This window comes from Scomber scombrus, chromosome 16 (assembly GCF_963691925.1).
Source record: "Scomber scombrus chromosome 16, fScoSco1.1, whole genome shotgun sequence".
Classification (NCBI taxonomy): Eukaryota; Metazoa; Chordata; class Actinopteri; order Scombriformes; family Scombridae; genus Scomber; species Scomber scombrus.
In genome coordinates, this window is record NC_084985.1 from 19,923,317 (window position 1) to 19,944,849 (window position 21,533).

The window sequence follows — 21,533 nt, forward strand, 5'->3', positions numbered from 1 at the left end:
TGTTGGTTAATATAATATTCTTCAGAGGCCTTTTTTAATGTAGGTATTGTTTATACAAATTGATTATGGCTTAAAGTAATTCCATTGTTTGCAGTTATGTCATATCAACTGTGGTTTTCCAGTGTTGTTTGTACTCCTAAAGGGTAAAACCGTATTGAAAGTATCAGTTGCTCGCTTTTGCAGATTTAGAAGTGCCATTTTCTAGCATTTTTTTCTTTATAGTTATCTCCCTTTTTCATGCCCATTTACCTCTTCTCTTAATCTGTTATTGTTTGTAGGCTTCAGACAAAAACCTTATCAAATAGAAAACTGTTTTGATGGGCTTAAATACAACCCTGTATTTCCACCAGATATGCGAAAAACAGAGCAAGCAATTGTTCAGGTATTGGAAGAATTGTAAACACACAGTTTGGATTTATTTTTAAGCTGATGGTATTTTTGTGCTCAGCCAACGTTTTGTCCGAAAATATTCTCCAGGGTATGTATGCTTACGTGTCTGTGTATGTGCAAGCATGTGTGTCTTTTTCATTACCAAATGAATTTATGAGAGGGATACAAATAGGGTGAGAATTTCCTTCAGAAGTTAGAAACTGAAGGGTCCTCTGGAGGAGCGACTGAATGCTGCAAAATTGATTAGAGTTTGAAGAGAGAATCCTCTTCCCCTTTACTGAAGGCATGTGTGCTGCAGGGTTCACTCCAATCTCCACTTACTTTTGAATTGAGTGAAGGAGCATGCATGCACGCACGTACACACACAATCATGAAAAGCTGCAGCTTCTTGAAATACAAAGAGCAGCTAGTTATCAATAGCTTTGACATTGGATTTTAGTGATATTACATTTCAACAGCACAAGATTTTTTACTGGAGCAATAGAGGTGGAACTCATTGGTTGAAATTCAATCTTTATTAGTATTATTTTAAAATGTATCTGTATTCATATGCCTGTATCAAATAGATTAGCTCAAATATTGTCTGTACCATTTCAAGTTGCTAATCAGACGATGACTGGCACACAAAAGACATCTTGGCCCGGATATCCATTATGTGTTATCCAGATATCTGCTGGCTACACTGGAAGCCTTGAAATATTGGCCATTGTTGCCAGATGCTAAATTTTCAGCGGACAGATAGTCTATGAGTTCCGAGATTAGGCATACTGTACACCAACTACCGCAAAACATACAACTAAAAATAAGGAAATATTTTACTTCTGTACTTCAGGTCAAATCTCTGCTGTCTGCCTGATGACATGTTAATGGTAGCACAATCAGCAAAGAAAGATGTACAATGCAGTGTAAATAATTAATCACTTCATCACTTAATTAGATTTACTTGTACAATTTAATTAAATCCAATGCAACAGTTCTTCCATTAATACATACATGCTTTTACTAAGCTTTTACATTTTCAGTGTTTCATGACACTGTCAGCAAGGTGATAATTCTACTGTTTTTTATTGAAGTCATAGTGGGTGTTGTACTAGAGTCTGTTATTTTGAAAGGCCTTTCTAATATATTGCTGCCCTCACTGATGTAAATGGGGCTGGAAAGAATATTAGACAGATTGTTTTATCAGCATGAAATGGGTGGAAAAGTTTGTGCTGGAATAATGCTATTGTATAAATAGAAAGTGATAATGGACCAATCACCCAACCTTGTGGTACCCCCTTGGTTGTTGAAAGGGAATTTTAAGAGAGATCATCAATACAGATCACCTGTATCCTATCAGATAAATATGCATGAAAGCAGTTCTGAGAATGATTACCCAAACATCCGAGTGATATTTTATCTGTTCTTAAATTATTTTTTTTATTGCATGTTTGCAGTGTCCACCTGATGCTCCCAAGAGTCGACGTGCCGCTGAGAATGACCTGTTAGAAAACACATTTAACCAGGTAACAGCCACCCTGCAACCAAATGCACACAAAGCAAGAAATTCCACTGCACATAGGGTGACACAAACTCAGAAAAAAACACAGCATTACAAATTATATCACATACTGTAACTTTAGGTTGTAGAACCTATAGCAAGCACTTCAATCTAGTAACAAATTGAAGGGAAAACGTCATGGGATCGTCGGTAAACTGTGTCACTTCGATCATAAATAATCACAACACATGGTTTTCATCAGGCAAAGACATAACACATACAGACACAGACATACACTTGGCATCAAAGAGTTTTGTTCTTGCAGTTTGAGTTGTCTGGGATGTTCCTGCTGGCAAGCAAACACTGGGCTATAGAACTTAAACCAAATGGCGTAGTTATTCTCCCTTGAAACTCTTCCGTGGAAAACATGTTTTTTATACTCTGCTGGAGTCTTTAGCTCTTCTGAGTTTTATACGACTTCAGTTAAGTCTGCTGGTAGCAATTGTTCAAAGTGTCCGCAGGCAATGTCGAGCGCATGACAAATACAGGCCTATGCAACACATGGGAGCAGTTTTTTTCCACAGATTTCCATGGTGTTTTTATTGTTGCTTCAATGCTGCCTGATACATGAAGTTCTGCCAGTATAACATAAAGGCAATTTATTTTTGTTTCCACACCCACTTGTTTCATCATTCATTTTAATGGGATCTATATCCAATTATCTATTCATTAGGGTCTGATGTTTGTCTTGTGGAATGCTTGTGTTAACTTAGAGCTCTGGCAGACTTCACAACACAGCAATCAATCCCATAGATGGCTCTCGCCAGACACAGTTACAATAACTCAAAGCATGCCATCTCTGTTTCTTTCTCACTCTCACCTGTCACTCTCAGTGCTTTCTTCCTCTACTTTCAGTTGTCTCAAACTGAATATGGTATCATGATGTTTAGCCTTATATTATCAAATGGTCCAGGCTTAGTTTTACCATTTTACCTTACTAAGTTACAAATTATGTTCACAGTTTTCTATTTTCTTGTTCTTCCTGTCTCCCCTCTTGTTTGTTGTCTTTTGATAAACACACACACACGCACATACAGGCACACATTAAACTTGAAGAGTATCTATTTTTATCTCTGTGTTAGCTTTGAACACTGTAAACGAACAATGAAATCCAAGTTTCCAGTGTGCATGCCAGATGTTACTGAGCCATAGCATTGCTTCCATTAACCTAAGCCTCACTGAGTGGCAGCATATTAATCTCAGCATACGTGGAATGCCATGTGTTTTGTAGAGTGCTGTACATTGTTACTGTGGGGTGAGCACTACTGGGGTCAACTATTGGGGAAGTACCATTTATATATCCATGTTTTCTCCTCAGTAGTCTTAAAGCAATAGGTCAACATTTTGGGAAATCTGCTTATTGGCTTTCTTGCTGAGAGTTAGATTGGAAGATTAATACCTCTCTCACGTCTGTATGGTAAATATGAAGCTACCACCAACTTTCATTTAGCTTAGTTTATCATAGCACAACGCCTGGAAACTGTTAGCCAGGACCTTCCCACAGGAAACAAACTCTGCCCATCAGGACCTCTAAGCCTCACTCACATCTCCAAAATTCAGTCGGAGCTATTTGGTATCTTTGGAAACGTTTGGATCTCCATTAGAATTTAATATAAACGTGTGTTGGTTTGAGCAAGGTTTGGCTGCACAGCAAGAGTTTGTAATGGATTGTATTAGGTTTGGTGCAGAGGTGTTTATAAGATTGCTCTGCCTGTGCTTTGGTCACAGCAGTTACTGCCTTCCTGAGGTATGACAAATCTTACCCACACTGTTTCTTATCTTCTAACACTGTAAACCTCTTTTTTCTTGCTCTCTTTCTTGCACTCTTTTCAACCCAGCTCCCAGCTGAAAGGTCATCTAGTCCTCAGAAGACCCAAAGGCTTATTTGTGTCTTGTTTCCCCAGTCTCAGTGTGTTTCTACTTGACTTTTTATGTTGAAGTCCAAAACCAACTATAAAATGTCTTCTCCTTTCCCTCCCTTTGCTGAAATCCGTCTTTATTTCTCTCCTTCCAACTTTTGTACTTAAACACATATTTTCTGTTGAACTTTTATGTCTGTCCTCCGTCTATCTTGTTCTTTTTTGTCTACTTTGTTACACACCACTGTCCATCTCTTCATTTGCCTCAGGGTTCATGAGGTATACAGTTCTTTTCTTTCTCTCTCTCCTCGTCCCCTTTCATCTTTCATTTTTTCACTCAGAATAAGGAATAACTGTTAATGGCCTGTGTAGATGGCCCTTATTTCTCCTTTCTTTGTTTGCGTATCTGATGCAATGAATTGTAATGCCAACAAGGTTTAAAAGGACACATTGCACATGCAACAGGAAACAACAGCTTGCCTATGCCAAAGGTGTCATATGACGTTGATATTATGGAAACTCTCAGATACAATTCCTGCCATTCCTTAGAGCATCTTCAAGAGATTTACTTTGACTATTACTATGAACTGCCAGTGACTGGGAATATGAACCATTTGATCAAAGGCTTGAGAAGGTTGTTAAAGATGTACATGCATTTATTGATGCAATTTGAGCAAGAAGTAATGCTAGATGAAGATGATATGGTGTTGCCAAAATGGTAAAAAGCAGACTAAATAATGTTTCCTGAGAATGGCCTTCAAAGCTATTGGATTCAGCTTGTCTTAGTATTAGCTGAGCCAGTCTCAGCCATGAAACTGTCAGCATTACTGTCTAAACATAGACAAACCAATTGTGGACCAACGTGAAGCCAAAAATGGTAGCAATATTGAGGTCACTGAGAGATATGATGTAAAAGCGAAGCAGGCATGTCAGTTTATTTATTAATTTATTTCCTTCTTTTTCTCCACCAACAGGAAATTTTTGCATCCAAGGATCTGGCAGACAAAGTAAGCCTCACCATTCCCACCCACACATACAGCACAACAATTTGGTTGAATTTCTAATAAGACTTTTTGAAGGGCTCAGTGGCTCAGATCAAGAAATTTGCCTCTCAGCAAGAGTCCCAGGTTTAAACCTGAAGTCTTTCTGTGTCATATGCTCTCCATTTGTCTGGGTGAGTTTCCTCCAGGTTTTCCGGTTTCCTCCCACAGCCCAAAGACATGCTGTTTAGGTGAATTGGAGACTCATAAATCCAATGTGTACCCTTCCTCTTACCCCATACATCTTGAATAGAATCCAGGATCAGCAAGTATAATGATATATCGACTTTAAACTTATACCTTGTGCTGAAATTCAGACAGGAACACAATATGCTGGCCATATGCTCATATGTGTGTGGTGCATGGGGTTAGAAAGTCTGTCTCTAATTCCTCCTCCCTAACTTCCTCGCCCAGCTTGCTGACTGACTGAGGACTGATTTACACCTCATTATGCGCTGAGTCTCAGTCGGGAGTTGCTGCTGCCTATTAATTTTGTCATTCACCTACAATAGGCATGTTCTGTTCACAAATAGAATACAAAACTCTAGACGCTTCATTATGTCGCTCCTGTGTGTGCTTACTAATGCAGCTGGACGCCTCCCCTGACTTCCTCAATGTAGGTTATTACCTGGATTGAAGCACACAGCTTGCCCTGCCACTTGGGGCACACACTTGCAAAGAAACAAAAGTGACTTTTCTTCTGTGGCACAAATTTAATTTGGTCAAATTACACAGGCAACAGTTTTTCAGGGTGAAAATAAGCACAGTACCCATAGGACTATGTCAATAATAAGACCTGATATTATACACTGAAACACCTATACAGACAAATATGCCAAGCAGGCCTATGTATTAATGTGATTATGGTAATAAATGATCCGAGTACAGGGTAGATTTGGCTTATACTGCACAATCCTAAAGCTCAGCCAGAAACCAATTTTCCTCAGTGATCATGTCAAGCTGCTTCAGCTGTTCCTCTCTAGTGTGTTCCTGCTATATCGGTGGCTTCTTGGTTATGTGAGTCAAAAGGCTCTGCTCCACCAATCAGCAGGAATCTATTAACACAAGAGGCTATTACAGAAATAAAACCCTAAAATCTTCTTCCTTTCTTTCCCATTGGATCATGCATTTGACAAAGTGGTACTCACTCATAGTTCCTGAATACAATCGATTCTACATACTAATTTTGAAAATTGCAACCCAGCCAATTGCTAATTTATGTTTATACTGATAGTAGATTTTCATTAGTGTGTGCTGGGTTTTGTTCTATCGAGACCCGGCACTAGAGAGACAATGCCAAAAAAATGAGCACAGTGGGATGTTTAATACCAAAAAGCAAGCCTCTCTGACAGGATGATGGCGCCAAGTGAGTTAGAGATGTTTAAGCTAACATAATGTATATTGGGAGCCTGTGTATTGGGATGTTGAATGTCAAAAAGTGAGCCTATTTATTTGTATGTTAATTAGAATTTTTGTTCCAATCTTGAGACTTTTTATGAGGATGCAAAGAATAAAATTACTTAAAACTACCCTAATCAATATTTTTTTAATAATAATAACTGATAAAATAAAAAAACAAAACAGACCCAGATATGTTTTGGGAGGTAGTAAAGACTAACACAGTGCTAAAACAGGAGTAAATATTGACCTTAAATTTGTTGGGTCAACTAAAACTCATTTCTAAACAAATGTTAGTGTTGCTGTGTGTCTGATGAACATCTAAAAGGGCAATGTTTCACTAACATGATAATATGTTAGCATTATGCTTACAGCTTATTAAGATATAGCCAAATAGAATAGAAATAATACTTAATTAATTAATTAATGAAGCTTTAAGTTGCTAATGCTAAAGCAGTTGTCTCTTCCAAATCTTTTGAACTGCCAGCAGTCAAGCTTATGTAATATATAGATTTACTATACATAAAGTGAGCTCACCATTTGAAAACCTTAACATATTGCCACAAGTAGAAAAAATGCATAATTGGATGCTGTGAAAAAGAAACCTAACATACATTCAATGAAGTGTATGGAAATACAAGCTTGTGGATATAATGCTTTGTCAATCTGACGGAATTAAGTTCAATAAATTATAGGTAGTTGTGACAGCAGGTGAGCTTAATTACAATGGCATTTCAAGCACAATTCATAAAGTATAAAGAATAGTGCTATATAGTGCTCTTTTGTCAGCAATTTAATGTTTCCATTTCACCGTTGAAGATTTTACTCACTGTGTAAACAACAAAGGAAAAGCTGCTGAGGTCTTAAGTGGAACTATATGAGGACTTGACTAAGCCCACAGAGACAAGAGCTTGGACTGACTGACTCGTCACTGCAGCTGGTTGAGCCAGCCATTGATAGATTTGTAGCTTGTAAGAAGCAGGGGGGGAAAAAAGAGGAGGGAAAATTACACATTGTTCTTGTGCTACTACTACCCTGCTCACGTCGGCTCAGCAAGCTCACAGTCACAGCTTCGATATATGCAAACTTCCTGGTGTGTGAAAGCAGTGCTCCCAGAAACACCGGGTGGGGGGACTCGGCTTTAATTACTCGCTTCCGCTAAAAAAGCTTCTGTTATTTATAATTCTTATCCATATTTGGTGTGTGTGTGTGTGTGTGTGTGTGTGTGTGTGTGTGTGTGTGTGTGTGTGTGTGTGTGTGTGTGTGTGTGTGTGTGTGTGTGTGTGTGTGTGTGTGAGTGCACTCCTGTGAGGAGCAGCTGGTCTGCTCTCCCAAGTGCTGTGGGAATCAGACATTCCTATTGATCTCCGTCTCCCAAGGGACATGTGTGTGTGTGTGTGTGTGTATGTGTGCATGTGTGTGTGCCCACTTGCCCACCTCTCATCTTTTCAACAGCATACTGTAGCAGCACAGGGGTTCAGTTTAGTTTTGTTAAACAGTGCCATCATCTGGTGATAGCAGAAACTACAACATTTACATTTACATATACATTTTGTCATTTGGCACATGCTTTTTATCCAAAGAAACTTAGAAGCAAAGAAATACAACACAAATACAATTTAATTCCTTCATGAACTCCACCGACACACACCTGCTTTGGTGATTTAAATACAGTATGATAATAATTTTCTTTCTCTGTCTATCTGTAGTGTGCTGGTTGTTTATTCCTGAATAGGGAAGAAAATGTAAGGATCACTGATCTTTACTCCCACTTCTTTTCATTAGAGCATGTCAACCCACATTTAACACAGGTGAGTGTGTAACTGTGAGTGTGCGTGTGTTTTGCAGATAGTAAATCATGGTGGACTTCCTGGATTGAAAGGGGAAAAAGGCGACCGGGTGAGTGTGAAAGACATGCACATAAATATATTCAAACCCACATATCTGTGGATGTCTAGGTGTGTGTATGTAGCAAGACTAATATCAGCGGAATGTGTGATGTCATCGCATGTGTCTAGACATGCCTAGCGTTGAACAGTGTTTCTTAGCCTTATCCACACACACACGCATACACACACACTCTCATTGATGCTGTTATAGTCTATTATGATGCTAGCTATGAACCATTCTGCCGCCTAGCTGATATTCAATCTTCAATGCTCACTGATTCTAATCCTCCGCCCACAAGCAGTCTTATTTTCTGCCTCTCTCCATCTCAGGGTGATGGCTGTTCTGGCTCCCATTCAGGTCCAGTAAGTAACTTTTCCATTGCGTCTCACTCCCATACCGTGGCTCATTTTGCAGAAGAGCATTGTCTTGTTATTTGGCATTCAGCATAGTATGAATCTGAAATCTGGCCAAGAGTGGTCTGTGATAATACATGCCAACCAAGTGTCTCTAACCTCAGTGCACAGATGGATCCATGGGCCAGAAGGGAGAGAAAGGAGAGTCGGTGAGTGCCAATCTTCTGTTACAGGTTATAGCAGCGCATCCCACTGCATCCCAGCCCCTCTAACCTGTCAGCTATTTAGTTTGATCTTTATTCAAAACCTCATTTTTAGGCATCCAGGCCCATTATTAATTATGCACTTGGAATGAGTCTGCACTTTGTTTGTTTATTTACTTACTACTGTGTGTGTGTGTGTGTGTGTGTGTGTGTGTGTGTGTGTGTGTGTGTGTGCGTGTGTGTGCGCGTGTGTGAGTGGAGCATATGGGTCTTGCTGGTTGTTCATACGGGTTGCCGACTGGTTATTGTGTTGTTTGCTATGCTCCAGTGGTGTGTGTGTGTGTGTGTGATGTCTCTTTAGAGCCAGGTCATTGATCTGGGCCTTGTGTCTATCCCTTCTCTCCACAGGCACTGCCTGCCAACTGGGGCGAAGCAGTTGGGTACAAGGTGAAAGGTTTAAGAAACTCTTGGTGAAGGATAATGAAGATCTGACCTTCTAATGATCATCTAATTAATTTCTAACCCCTTATTTTCTCAATCCTCTCGCTCACTGTGTGCTTCTCACCTTTTTGCTCCGGCTTTGTCTAGGGAGAAAGAGGTCAGAAGGGAGAGAGCGGTCTACCGGGTCTCAGTGGCATCCCAGGGAGGGACGTAGGTGTTTTTTTATTTTGTCGCTATTTTTGTCTTTTGCTCTCTTTTGCTTCATCTGAAGGAGTTGGTGTAACTAGAATCAGTTAGCCTGGAATAAACAGTAACATTTCAATACCAGACATCCCAACAAGTTCTAGAAGTCTCCTGTATATTGATAGTGGCTCCCTGACGCCCAATACAATATCCCGGAATCTAGAGCGAGCGAGCAAGAGTGTGCAGGGAAGGAGGGGGGGATGCAGGCTGGGATGTCTGCAATACCACAAATGCTAAAGTGAGCACTCACAATGCCCTCTTGTCCTCAGATACCATACACTTGCACCGCCACTTTTATCAGGCTAAGAGCGGATATTCAGTAAACTTATATGGTATTACTCTTTAAGCTCAGACTCCCATTGATATCTGCTCTCCCCTCCTCTCTCCCATGGCGTTAAGTCGGCTTGTTAATGCCTGTTAGATTAGGCTAGAGCAACAAAGCTTGCACAATCAATGCTGCCTCATTGACTGTGCTGTTCGTCTCTCACACAGGCAGGCTCCTATTCAGGAAGACTTAAACCTTTTAATCTTCCCTGTTCAGCACAGTGATCCTGTAAACGCATGAAAAGTTTTGAAGAACAAATTACAACGTGTGTGTGCTCTAAGATATTCCCATGGTTTTCAGCATCAGATGCGCTCACATTTAGCTGTTCACCAGGCTAAGTGCTTGTCGTGGACAGATGGATTTGGTAGAGGATAGATTTTCTTAAGCTTCCCATCCATCTGACATTGTGAATATGAATGTGCTTGCTGATGTGACTTGAATCAGGCAGGCAGAAAATATTGCATATGCATCACTGAAGATAATACATCTTACAGACTCTGCAATTCCCCGTCTTACTATTTTCAATTGCAAAAAGTGAAACAAATGAGGGAAATCAACAAGTATCTTTTACTATTTATGAGGACATTTGGAAGATAGATTTCTGCAGAGCTTGTTTGATTATTCTGGCCCGACACTGATGATGTCACTGACCCGTAATGATGTTGTCATTTCCCTCTCTGTCTGTCACCATTTCCCAGGGTCGAGCAGGGTCCGTGTGTGTAGTTGGCCCCAAGGGACAGAAGGTCTGTTTGCATTAAATCTGGGAGTTTTCATCATCAACCTGTCTGTCATGTACATCGAGTTTAGTTTGGATTGAACTGAGTTTTTTTTTACTTGTTTTCCCAGGGTACCCCAGGTAAGGTGGGTCCTGAGGGGTTGGCTGGGGAGCCAGGGAAGCCTGGACTACCAGGCCTACCAGGAATTGGAAAGCCAGGCCCCCCGGTGAGTGTTTTTTTTTTATTAATAAAGAATTCTGATGGAAGAAAAAAGCCTTTATGCATGTTTTGATGGTGTAATTTCACTGATTATCTGAATGTCCTCACGTTCCTCTCCTCTTAGATGGTCTCACCTTGACAAAAAGTAGTTTTATTAAACAAAGCGCTTTAGAAGTGCAGGGCAGGACTTGGCAGGCCTCCTTCTTTTGGTGCAGTTTTCTTTGCCCTTCACAAGAAGCCTTAAAGCACCTTATGAAAGGCATTTTTATAAAGAGACTTTCTTTTTCTTGTCAGGGCCCTCCTGGTGAACCGGGTGGTGCAAAAGGAGACAAGGTATGTTAACCCTTTGGCAAATGACTCACAATTGTATAAAATATTATCCCTAGTGATGCAAACACGCTTAAAGAAACTCTTACCAGCACTTAGACTTGCAAATCAGAATGACATAACACACAAGTGAATGCTTTTTTTAAGGATGGCTTTCAGGGTAGCTGTAACAGTATGAATATGACACATGCAATGGTGTGTGTGTTAACAGGGTGATACAGGACCTGTGGGAGGAGATGGATTGCCTGGAGATCCAGTGAGAGATTCTTTTAAATATTGATTGGTATTCAGTAATGTATGCATGAGCTTCTGATATACTGTATTCTGACTGTGAGCTGATACATCAGTGTTTGACTGTGATTCTATTGTTTTCATAGGGACCAAGAGGACCAGCAGGATATAAAGGAGAGAAGGTATAATACCCTGTAAACATTGTCTTTAATCTCTTTATTTGCATGTCTTTGTGCTCTCTCATCCTCATATTGCATGTTTGCTTAATCTTCAGGGTGACCCATGCGAAGTGTGTCCTGTGCTGCCTGCAGACATAGGCAACACGGTGGCTCTGCAAGGAAAACCTGGCCTTAACGGAGAGGCTGGAATACCAGGAGAGAGAGGACTGCCTGTAAGTACAGCAGGCAATTCAACTATAATGTCAAACTATAATGTATTCTGAACCTGCCCCGAACGTTCAGTTTCACAATTTTACGATCTTGCTACACGTCTTTTTAGGGAGTAGTACACATGATCTGAGCTGTAGCCAGCAAATGAACCTTGAACACTTGTTTGATAGTGTATATATTTTATTTTTCTTCTCATTTTGATGAAAGAGTTTATCTCTATTTTTGGGTTGTACTTGCCCTTGTAACTCTCTCAGTATTGCAGCAAGGAAAGACACATTTTACCATTAAATGTTTTCTCTCCAAGGCTAAGGTCATTTTGTTAATATAGTCTTAACATGTCTTTCTCTCTGTGTGCATTGTGTTTCTCTTTCTGTTCATTCTGTATCTTCCCACTTACCCCAGCAGGTGAAATAAGTAATGATTTGTGGGGGGTAGGGTATAAATGTAGAGCCTTATGAGATTCTCTGTGCAACGATTTCCAATAGCACCAGCATCCATCTGTCATACCTGGTTAGGGCAGAAGGAGAAAAAGGTAGAGCAACGGAGAGGGAGAGTGAGATATGACCTCACTCTAACAAAGTTGAACTAACAACAATCTTACTTCTGTCTCATTCCTCCCTCTATATATTTGCCAGGGGCTTGATGGTACAGATGGCAAGGCGGGACAGAAGGTATAGCTCTCCTCCTCATTTATTTACAGCTCACCGTTCATTCATATTCTGTGCAAGAGTGACCTATACAAACTCATCAGCATTCTTACTCATTCAGTTGTACTAAGTTCAGCACTGCAGAAGGCTCTCTCCTAAAGCAGATGCAAGCAAACTAGCTGAACTAAACTCCACTGACCAAAGTGCACACACACACACATATTCAGCACACCTACACATGGCCACCTTGCTAGATCTCATGAGTGCATGGCTTTTACACACACACACACACACACACACACACACACACACACACACACACACACACACACACACACACACACACACACACACACTTACTTATTTCCACATCTGCACAAATGACCAATGCCAACACCATGCCTGGACACAACATCTCATAGCAAACAATGTCATCAGGGTGAGCTGGGACTAATTTGCCTTCTTGGATGTCTGTGTTTTTCTATGTTTTGGCAGGGAGAAACAGGATCAGGAGGTGCCAAAGGAGAAAAGGTCAGCTTGGTGTCTTTATTAGGCGTGAGGTCAAATTGAGGCCAATCATGTTTTTTATTTAGCTGTCAGTCAGATAGTGTAGTCTATTTATTTAACTTTGCATTGTATTTTTTACACGTCCTGTACATGTAATTTTGACAGTAGCATCGGTTGCACTTCTTACAATGTCAGTTTAGTATGTTTTTCTTAATATGTCCTTATGAGGATCGTTATATGCAGACATCTTTGACCCACGTTTGATTTGATTTGTCCATGTGATTCAGGGTGAGGCTTGTTCTGTGTGCCCCACTCTCGGAGAGTTACCCGCAAACCTGCTCCCAGGTGTCATGACCCAAACCCTGCAGCCGAAGGGCCAGAAAGGAGAGCTTGGAGAGAAAGGGGGAAAAGTAGGTTTATGTGCGATTTTGCTGTTTTGGCAAGGATTAATGCGATTCTAGTGCATTTTGATGAAGTCATAAACACAACCAAGGTGAAAACAATAACAAACAGTCTTATCTTGTTAGTGTTGGAGGACTTTACTAAAAAAAAAACAATGAGATATAACACCCATGATAGAAGATAACTGATTAGGTAATTGTTTTTGCTTGAATATGTGTCTGTTTCTTTGTGAGCAGAGATAAGCACACTCATTAAAATGATGTATCATTCACTTTTTCTGCACCACAGGGGGAAGTAGGAAATATAGGATCACCTGGCCTTAATGGAGAGAAGGTAAGTTACATAGAAATAAATAGGACTGAGAGTAGGTGACCTCAATAGCAGACCACATTAAAGGCTTACATAAGGGAAACTCACTCAGTAAGTTGTTGAATAGGGCTCTTAATAGACTTCATGAGGAATGTATTCATTGCAGTGCACTGATTATAGGGCCCAAAACTGTCTGCCATAGGGATTTTATACAGTGGGGAACTTATTAGTGAAAAGCTAAGGCAGTGAAAAACTAAATGTATTTGACATGGTTGCCTGTAGGGCACACCTTCCTATGAAATGTGAATTACCAATTTAAAAGACCCATCCATTTTTATCAATTTGTAAAACTCAGATAGTGATTTTTTATTTCTCGCTTGTCTGCAGGGTGATGCAGGGAGCAAAGGAGCTGATGGTAAGCTGGTAAGTTCAGATTCGGTTAATTGAAACAGAGAGTCATGCTTCACATTAAGATTCTGTCAAGTCACAAAGTGAAATCTGTCCATATGACAGGGAAAACCTGGACCAAGGGGATCCGGTGGCAAGGATGGACAGAAAGGTTCAAAGGTAAGAGAACACAATGCAATAACTGACACAGGAGGTTGGGTGCATTCTGAACATCTGCCTGGATTTTCACTTTGTTTTCAGAGTTTTCAGTGTTTTCAAAGTAAAAAAAGGTCCAGTGTTGTTCTTTTTGTAGTTGTTATGTTCTGTCAAGGATGTACAAAAAACTGAGACAAAACTTTAGTATGAGATATTGTGACTTTTATCAATCTGGTTTGTACCTCACTGGCAAGACTTATGCTTGCTCTATAACCACACTAGATGAAAAACAATAAAACTTAAGGAAACTTGAAACCTGTAATATTACTGTTTATTTGTCAGCATTGCATAGCTAGCTAACCTGACACTGAATCAATCAATGAGTTAAACACACAGCAACTCATTTAATGTAACATTAGCATACAGTATGAAACAGTGAAATGACGTCTGTTTTCCTGCACAATTTGCCACAATGTCGCTTTAAACCAGGGTTGTTATATTTCTGCAAATTCTCATGTTAGATGCCTATTGTACATATAAAGCTTCACTCATAAGAATTTCAGTATTGTTAATCAGTCATGCATGATCGTAAAAAGAAAGTTTGCACACATGCTCATGATTTTGTTTTTTCTTAAAGGTTTTTGTATAAACACGTGATGCCATAATAGAGCCATTCACCATAATCATACAGTAACGGTTTGACCTATGTTATCTGAAAACAGGTGTTTTCACAAGTGTCTTTGCAAAACCATCCACCATATTTAAAAAGTCATAAACAATATGTGCATATTTTTGATCATACAGTTTAATACTTTCTCTTTGGACACTATCTTAGTCTATGTTGCTTTAATATTGTGTTCATGATTTGACAGGGAGAGCAAGGTGTCCCTGGTCTGAGTGTTCCTGGCCTTAAGGGTGCGAAGGTAAGTGTAGACGTATGTATTTGTTCTTTGTGTCCTTTAGTTTGATTGTCAGGCAAACAAACCTTGCTGACTCTCTGCCCTTCGCTAGGGCGAGTGCGGTGTGTGCCAGCCATCTGAGGTTGGCAGTGGACCCGCAATCATCAGAATGCCTGAGGGAGAAAGAGGTGAACCAGGCCCTCCAGGGCACCCTGGACCTCCAGGGCTCGGGGCCGATGGCAAACAGGTGCAGTTGATCTGGAAAGAAAAGATAGCCATCACAGGAATATCTAGAAACAAAATCCAGTACAAACACACATATACTGCTTTTTAGAATTAGTAAGTTGTTATATCAATTAGTTTTAATTATTTGCATTATATCCTTGCGGTGCTGGAAGGAAATTGAGTTTGTCATACTGCAGAAATTACTGAGAGATGTACAGTATGAATTGTCAGGAAAGGAAAGGTCAGTTCCTCTCAACACTTTCTTTGTCCCCCTTTAGAGGGCAGTATGATGCCCTTTGAATGCCTAAACTCTGATGCAAGACTCTTTAATCCCTGCTGCTTAAAATGATTCAAGTTCTTATGTCTGTACCTCCTATTTAGCACTGATGGCTGACTTTATGTTGGAGTTTATTGAGCTATTGACTTCCTGTCTTATCTTAATGAATGTTTTAAATTGTACTTTGTAGACAGTATATTGCCACCATTTGTTTTATTTTGCTCTATGTTATTACATATCATATTATTGTGCTTTAATTGCATTTTATTGTTTATTATAGTCATTACTGTGTGTTGCTCTATAAAACTTGAGACAATATCGCAATAATATAACAATATAACTTGTTACTTACTGGAATACTCCAGTAACTTACAACCAAGTCCTCATAGGGGGCAAACAAAGATAATTTTATTTCATAGCATACTTCAGTTCAACAGTAGAAATCTACAATGCATACACCTCCACTGTCACGAGTTAATGTTTTCATCAGAATTATTAGTAGATCAAATTATACAAAGCAGCTTCTTTTTATCCTCTTTTGTTGCAACATTAAAACTGATTATTCAGCAAGTGGATGAGTGAAAGGTGTCTGGTGAATAAAAATATAATGCTTATTGTGCTTATTGTACAAATAGGATATGCAGGCATTGTCCTCTTACCGCAGAATATTTAGTAAGTGTAATAAATCTCTGTTGGCTTCAGTCACACCTCTCAATTACATGCTGTGTGCCTCTGTGGTTAGCTTTATGTCAACAGTTATTTTACATGAATTGAAAGGGGTTTGCATAGTACTTGCGGATGACTGCACATATGTGCATTGAGAATGTGTGTCCATGTGTATACGTGTATCTGCTTGCATTTGCCGTAACTGTGCTTTTTCCTGACACAGGGCCTGCCGGGTCTGCCTGGTGCTGCAGGAGACAAGGTTAGTTTCCTCTTAAAGCTACTTGTAGATTTTCTCTTATAACTGTTCTGTATTTGTGTTATCAAATACATAATGTACCAGCAATGACCCAGCAACAAATTCACAACATAATAAGGAGCCTTGGTGTCAGCTGAAAAATAGAAAATTAAAACCATCTTATTAATGTCTCATGGGCATTGTGTACAGTCCCAGTGTGGCTTTTGGAATCACTAATGGCCTTTGGAGACAGAGTACCTTAACCAACACTAATAGTAACCAATACAACATCTACTGGGACCCATGATGTTGAAAAAATATTTATTTCAAGGGAGCCCAGGCAGTCTGTTTAATTCAGGTCACCAAGCCTGTCTTCAGAAAACATTCCCATCACTTTCCCAAAAAACGGGGGGAAATACATTTGCCATTGACTGAGCCAGGCTGCTTTAAATGACCTGGAATGGCCTCTGCAATTACTTTTCTTGGACTTCAAAGTAGAGTCAGACCGATGGTGGATGTTTCCGGTTGATGCCATTTGCAATATTTGAGAGTTCAATAAATCATTAACACAAAAGCTCAAATCAACCAATAATATCAACCTAGCTGATGTATTGTGGGACTCTACTTCAAATGATTGCTTTACTTTGATATCAGCAATGCAGCTACAGAACATATTACCAAAATGCATTGTGTGTATGCTTGAGGTCTAAAAAACATGTTAATTGCATTTTCTTCTGCAAGAGACTTGTAAAGCCAATTTTAAAAAATGTTTTATATCACGCATCGTTTACGTCCAGGTTTGCTTGCTATCAGTCTTCTTCTTCACATTGCGTTCCTTGGTGTGTTACTGCCACCAACTGTTAATCTGTGGAACTGTATGAAACCTACAACAGGAATGTGTATCATGTTGAGAAACCAAACAGGGACCCACTTGTAAAAACATTGTTCCATTGTGCTGATAGTGGTCAAAAACATTCAATTATTGTGAGGACTACAGTGATATTTTTTGGGCCTGTTATTTTCATATTTCAATGTTACCAGGGTGACCAAGGAGAGCCAGGGAATAAGGGAGATGACGGAACCCGTGGAGAACCAGGACTGCCTGGAGAGCCTGGACGGGACGGACTGATGGGCTTCAAGGGAGAGAAGGTACAAAGTTCCTGAAATTTTGGCCTGTGATTAAGATGGAATTAGTTTGATCCTTTTCCATTGACCATATATTATAGAGATGTACAGTAGTTGTGTCTTTTTGAATTATGGATCTGGCGTTTGTTGCTCCATCCATGAGACATGAAATTGTTGGATATATATTCAATACAAGTGGTCACACCTTTGGACCAATGATGGATTCCAGTGGTTTCCAGTATTAACAAATTCACGAAGATGCAGCGCTATAATTTGTGTTTATTCCTCAAGGTTCATACATTATGGTAATGATTTGTGGTGTTCTGCCAGGGTGATGCCTGTACCAGCTGTCCATCTCAGGGCACTGTAATGGGTGATGGTGTAGCTGTGCCAGGACCCAAAGGAGAGAGAGGAGACCCTGGTCCTCCAGGAGAAGGGAAGCCTGGCAGGAATGTGAGTGAATTTGTGTGTTTATTTATTCATTCATTTACATACAGCTCTCTGTATTGCTGTTGTTGATTTCTTTTCAGGGAAAACCAGGTTTACCAGGTGTGCAGGGTCCTCCTGGTGCCAAAGGAATAAAGGTATGAATGCCCATTTATGTCAGCGTATCATGATGCTTAGATATACATGCAAAGGATTGTGTCTGTTTATGTGTCACTGACATATTCTAATCTATGTTGCCCTGCACCCCCTGCAGGGAGAATCTGGAGCTGCAGGAGTTGGCCTTCCAGGACCACAAGTAAGGCTAATGTGTCTTGAAACAGGACTAGGTCAAAACCTAGTATGTGGCTGGACCATGTATGAAATACTGGAGGGCTTCTAAAGACCCAGTTAAATGAAAAATACATTTCTCCACTTCAAATCCTGTGTCCTTGTGTGAATTGCTCAACAATATATCAACTTTTTTTTCTTTAAAAAAAAAAAAATCTTCACTTTAAAATACTTGTATTTCCTTTTCCTGTAAAATGGTTTCAAATGTTTGATGATATATCTTCAAGAGAATTTACAAAAATCCATCCAATCAGGTATGACACTGGGTGACTAGCTAACCACACCCATCATATAACCACATTTGACTGCTTGTGTGTTGCAATAACTATCATAGCAATATTGAGAAGGATATAAAGATACATGGCCATCATGTAAATGAACAACCCAAAACCAAGCACTGCCAACTCGCAGTACGTCACCCACCAGACTGAGTGTTTAATGGTCTTGTGTGTCCAGATGTGTCCTCGCCGGAGTCTTTGTGTCTCCACCATCAGTCAGTCAGTCAGTCAGTCACAGACAATCATGGTTACAGTGTTCGCCATGCTGTTGTGGTCCAGTCAAAAAAAAAAAAAACAACAATAACATCTGGCATAAAAAATAAGTTTTATGCCAACAACTGATGCAGCTCTGTCACACACATACTGTAGTACACACAGCCTCGAGATAGATGCAGTCGTGCTGTGATCTCATTAATGAACCCCACATCCTGCTATAATATCTCAGATCTAATAAAAAATGCTATCATAAGGTTGTAAATAAAAATTGAAAAAATTATCCTGGGATGGTCACTCTTGAATCCTTTCAATCATTGTGGAATATTCATATGATTCTTTATTGACACAGGAAACTTATTCCTTCACCGGTCGTTTTTCTGTATTTTTATGTCATAGGGTGAAGAGGGACCAAGAGGGATTCCAGGACCTGTAGTAAGTTTCTGTATGATGTCTCCTGCTTTTCTATACTATATATTTATAGTGTGCTCTAATATGTGTGCTTTGTACAGGGACCTCCTGGAACCAAAGGATTGCCTGGCCCTGTTGGCCCTGCAGGGGAAAAGGTAGCATAAAATAGAGTGATGGGAACCAGTTTATCATCGCAATATGCAGTCAAATGAATCCAATTCTGTTTGAAATAATGAAACTGTGAGCCTTACACTGTGGGTGTTTCCTGTTCACAGGGCTCAACAGGAGATGTTGGGCTTCCAGGACCACAGGGGCCGATGGGCACTGGAATTACAGGGCCCCCGGTAGGACATAAATGCATCTTTCTGCAAGTGCACAAGGGCATTAATGTCATGTCTGTTTTTATGCACTGCATGTACCTTTATATTATAAATACAATTCTCTCTCATTTTCTTTTCACCCACAGGGTAAAGATGGAGCCCCCGGCTCCGTAGGATTACCAGGAGCTGACGTGAGTTGTCTTGTTCTACTGTTGTCTAAAGCTTGTCGTTGTATTTGCATGTTTTTGTGCATATGCATCAGCAATTTACAAAGAGAAATTTAAGTCACGAACTTGAGTTGTTGCCTCCGTGTTAATGTCTGTTCAGACTTTTAATTTTCTTTGAGCTTCTTTGGAAATTGTCCTTGATTTAGGCATCATTTTTAACCAAGGATGTCTGCCTCGATCCATAACAGAGGCAATGTCTAGTCCCATCTCATCCTCTGTCCCCTGATCTGCGCTCAGCTCACTGCCCCCTGAGCTTTCTTCTGGAACAACAAAGCAAAAGTAACCACATGTGTATGTGTGTGTGTCTGTGTGTTTCTGTGTGTGTGTGCATTGGCACTGTCTCCTTCTCTTGCAGGGACTTGATGGAGCTAAAGGGGACAAGGTAAGTCTACCGTTTTGTTTGGATGAAGGGATCTGGAGGGGTTCGAATATAAGGGGGTGGAACAGATGGTAATCGCAAGAGATGGTTCAACAACCACCCTACTCCCTTAACACACACACAGACACACACACACACACACACACACACACACATATGCACTTATATCCACACACACACACCCCGGCCGCAGGGCACAGATAGAGTAGCAGAGGAGGTGACAAGTGTACTGTTGCTGGCAGACAAGAGGAGCTTCAGGGCCTTAAGAGAGAGCGCATGTGAGACTATTAATTACCGCATTCATCAGAGCCACCAGTCCAGACTGTCACAGAGAGGGTGGGAGAGATGAAGAAGCAGTGGAGGCAGTGCTCAAGGGTCGGAAGGGGCATAAGATGTGGGATAGGAGGCTTCATGAAGGCTGAGTTTACTTGAAAAATAAAGTTAAAAAGGGGAAAAAGTCAAACTAAGAGAGGAAGTGCAGAAGAGATAACATTTACAGAGACATCAGGGTTATTATTCCGTGTATTTATACAAGGTCTGTCAATATACCTTGTGCCTTTCTAGGAAAGCTCATATACTGCATGAATCTGGCTTGGACGTTAAAGGGAAAAATTGAGAGTATATGTGTAAGTAGGGATATCATGTTAAAGGTTTTTTTTTTTGCAACATTTTTTGTATCCTTGCACCACACAAAGTTCTAAGTGACAAATTCATATGATATGTGATGTGAACTCTTTAAAAATGTTGGTAGCGTTTTATCTCCTGCTGCTATGAGTTTCTTTTTCTCTTCTGACTTTCTTACAATGACTAGAGTGGTTTTAGTCTTGAATGAGGTCTTAATTTTGCAGCCTGTGCTTAAAACTATGCCAAGAGTTTCACTGTAGCTTTTTTATGGAACTGGAGCTTTTATGGAAATTTTTTCTTCCTGTATATTTTAGGGCGCACCTGGAGAGTGCAACTGCCTAATGACTCAGCACACGGGCATAGGTGGACCTGTGAGTACACAGTTGCAGAAAATGCATACACTTGCACACACACTGGAATAAACACATGAAGATAAACAATTCATTCAATTTTAGAAAACTGTTGCCTCACAACAGGAGTCTGAATACACATTGATTTGAACACACACAAAAAAAAGTTAACACACAGAATGATTTCTGTATATCCTGTTTGTGTAACCACTGGTGCCTCTCTGATTCTGACTACTCTTGCCTTCCAGGGAGCTCCAGGAACTCCAATAAACACGTGGCAGGCCGGGCCTCAGGTCTGATCTGCCAACAGGCAGTCCTGTTTGATAACCTAGGCTTTGTTTGAAATCTTTGTCTCTGTTGTTAACTTGTAAAGTTTGTTCAGAAAATCACGTTAGTCCTCATTTGCATTTGACTATGAATGTGTGATGTCATCCATTGTGTCTGTGTCTTCGTGTGTTGTAGGGGCCCCCAGGACCTCCTGGCCCCCCTGGCCCACCTGGGGTTCATGGTTTTATTGGAGTCCAAGGACCTCAGGTAAGAGAAAAGGGGTAGTAGGAT

General features: G+C 40.2%; 1 protein-coding gene across 1 annotated transcript in view; it reads left to right on the forward strand.

Annotated features, from left to right (window-relative positions):
- col16a1 (collagen, type XVI, alpha 1) overlaps positions 1–21,533 on the forward strand; it is a 63,847-nt gene that overhangs the window by 25,012 nt on the left and 17,302 nt on the right. Inside the window, exons 8-42 of the mRNA XM_062435449.1 lie at positions 1,827–1,895; positions 4,764–4,796; positions 7,937–7,972; positions 8,076–8,126; positions 8,447–8,479; positions 8,635–8,679; positions 9,082–9,120; positions 9,262–9,324; positions 10,381–10,425; positions 10,529–10,624; positions 10,912–10,950; positions 11,156–11,200; positions 11,322–11,357; positions 11,450–11,566; positions 12,200–12,235; positions 12,707–12,742; positions 13,006–13,128; positions 13,409–13,453; positions 13,817–13,852; positions 13,943–13,996; positions 14,845–14,895; positions 14,984–15,118; positions 16,263–16,298; positions 17,316–17,423; positions 17,730–17,852; positions 17,930–17,983; positions 18,100–18,141; positions 19,064–19,099; positions 19,177–19,230; positions 19,351–19,419; positions 19,542–19,586; positions 19,978–20,004; positions 20,940–20,996; positions 21,224–21,268; positions 21,438–21,509. Coding sequence (XP_062291433.1) covers positions 1,827–1,895; positions 4,764–4,796; positions 7,937–7,972; positions 8,076–8,126; positions 8,447–8,479; positions 8,635–8,679; positions 9,082–9,120; positions 9,262–9,324; positions 10,381–10,425; positions 10,529–10,624; positions 10,912–10,950; positions 11,156–11,200; positions 11,322–11,357; positions 11,450–11,566; positions 12,200–12,235; positions 12,707–12,742; positions 13,006–13,128; positions 13,409–13,453; positions 13,817–13,852; positions 13,943–13,996; positions 14,845–14,895; positions 14,984–15,118; positions 16,263–16,298; positions 17,316–17,423; positions 17,730–17,852; positions 17,930–17,983; positions 18,100–18,141; positions 19,064–19,099; positions 19,177–19,230; positions 19,351–19,419; positions 19,542–19,586; positions 19,978–20,004; positions 20,940–20,996; positions 21,224–21,268; positions 21,438–21,509 — 2,031 coding nt within the window. The remainder of the gene's footprint in view (positions 1–1,826; positions 1,896–4,763; positions 4,797–7,936; positions 7,973–8,075; positions 8,127–8,446; positions 8,480–8,634; positions 8,680–9,081; positions 9,121–9,261; positions 9,325–10,380; positions 10,426–10,528; positions 10,625–10,911; positions 10,951–11,155; positions 11,201–11,321; positions 11,358–11,449; positions 11,567–12,199; positions 12,236–12,706; positions 12,743–13,005; positions 13,129–13,408; positions 13,454–13,816; positions 13,853–13,942; positions 13,997–14,844; positions 14,896–14,983; positions 15,119–16,262; positions 16,299–17,315; positions 17,424–17,729; positions 17,853–17,929; positions 17,984–18,099; positions 18,142–19,063; positions 19,100–19,176; positions 19,231–19,350; positions 19,420–19,541; positions 19,587–19,977; positions 20,005–20,939; positions 20,997–21,223; positions 21,269–21,437; positions 21,510–21,533) is intronic.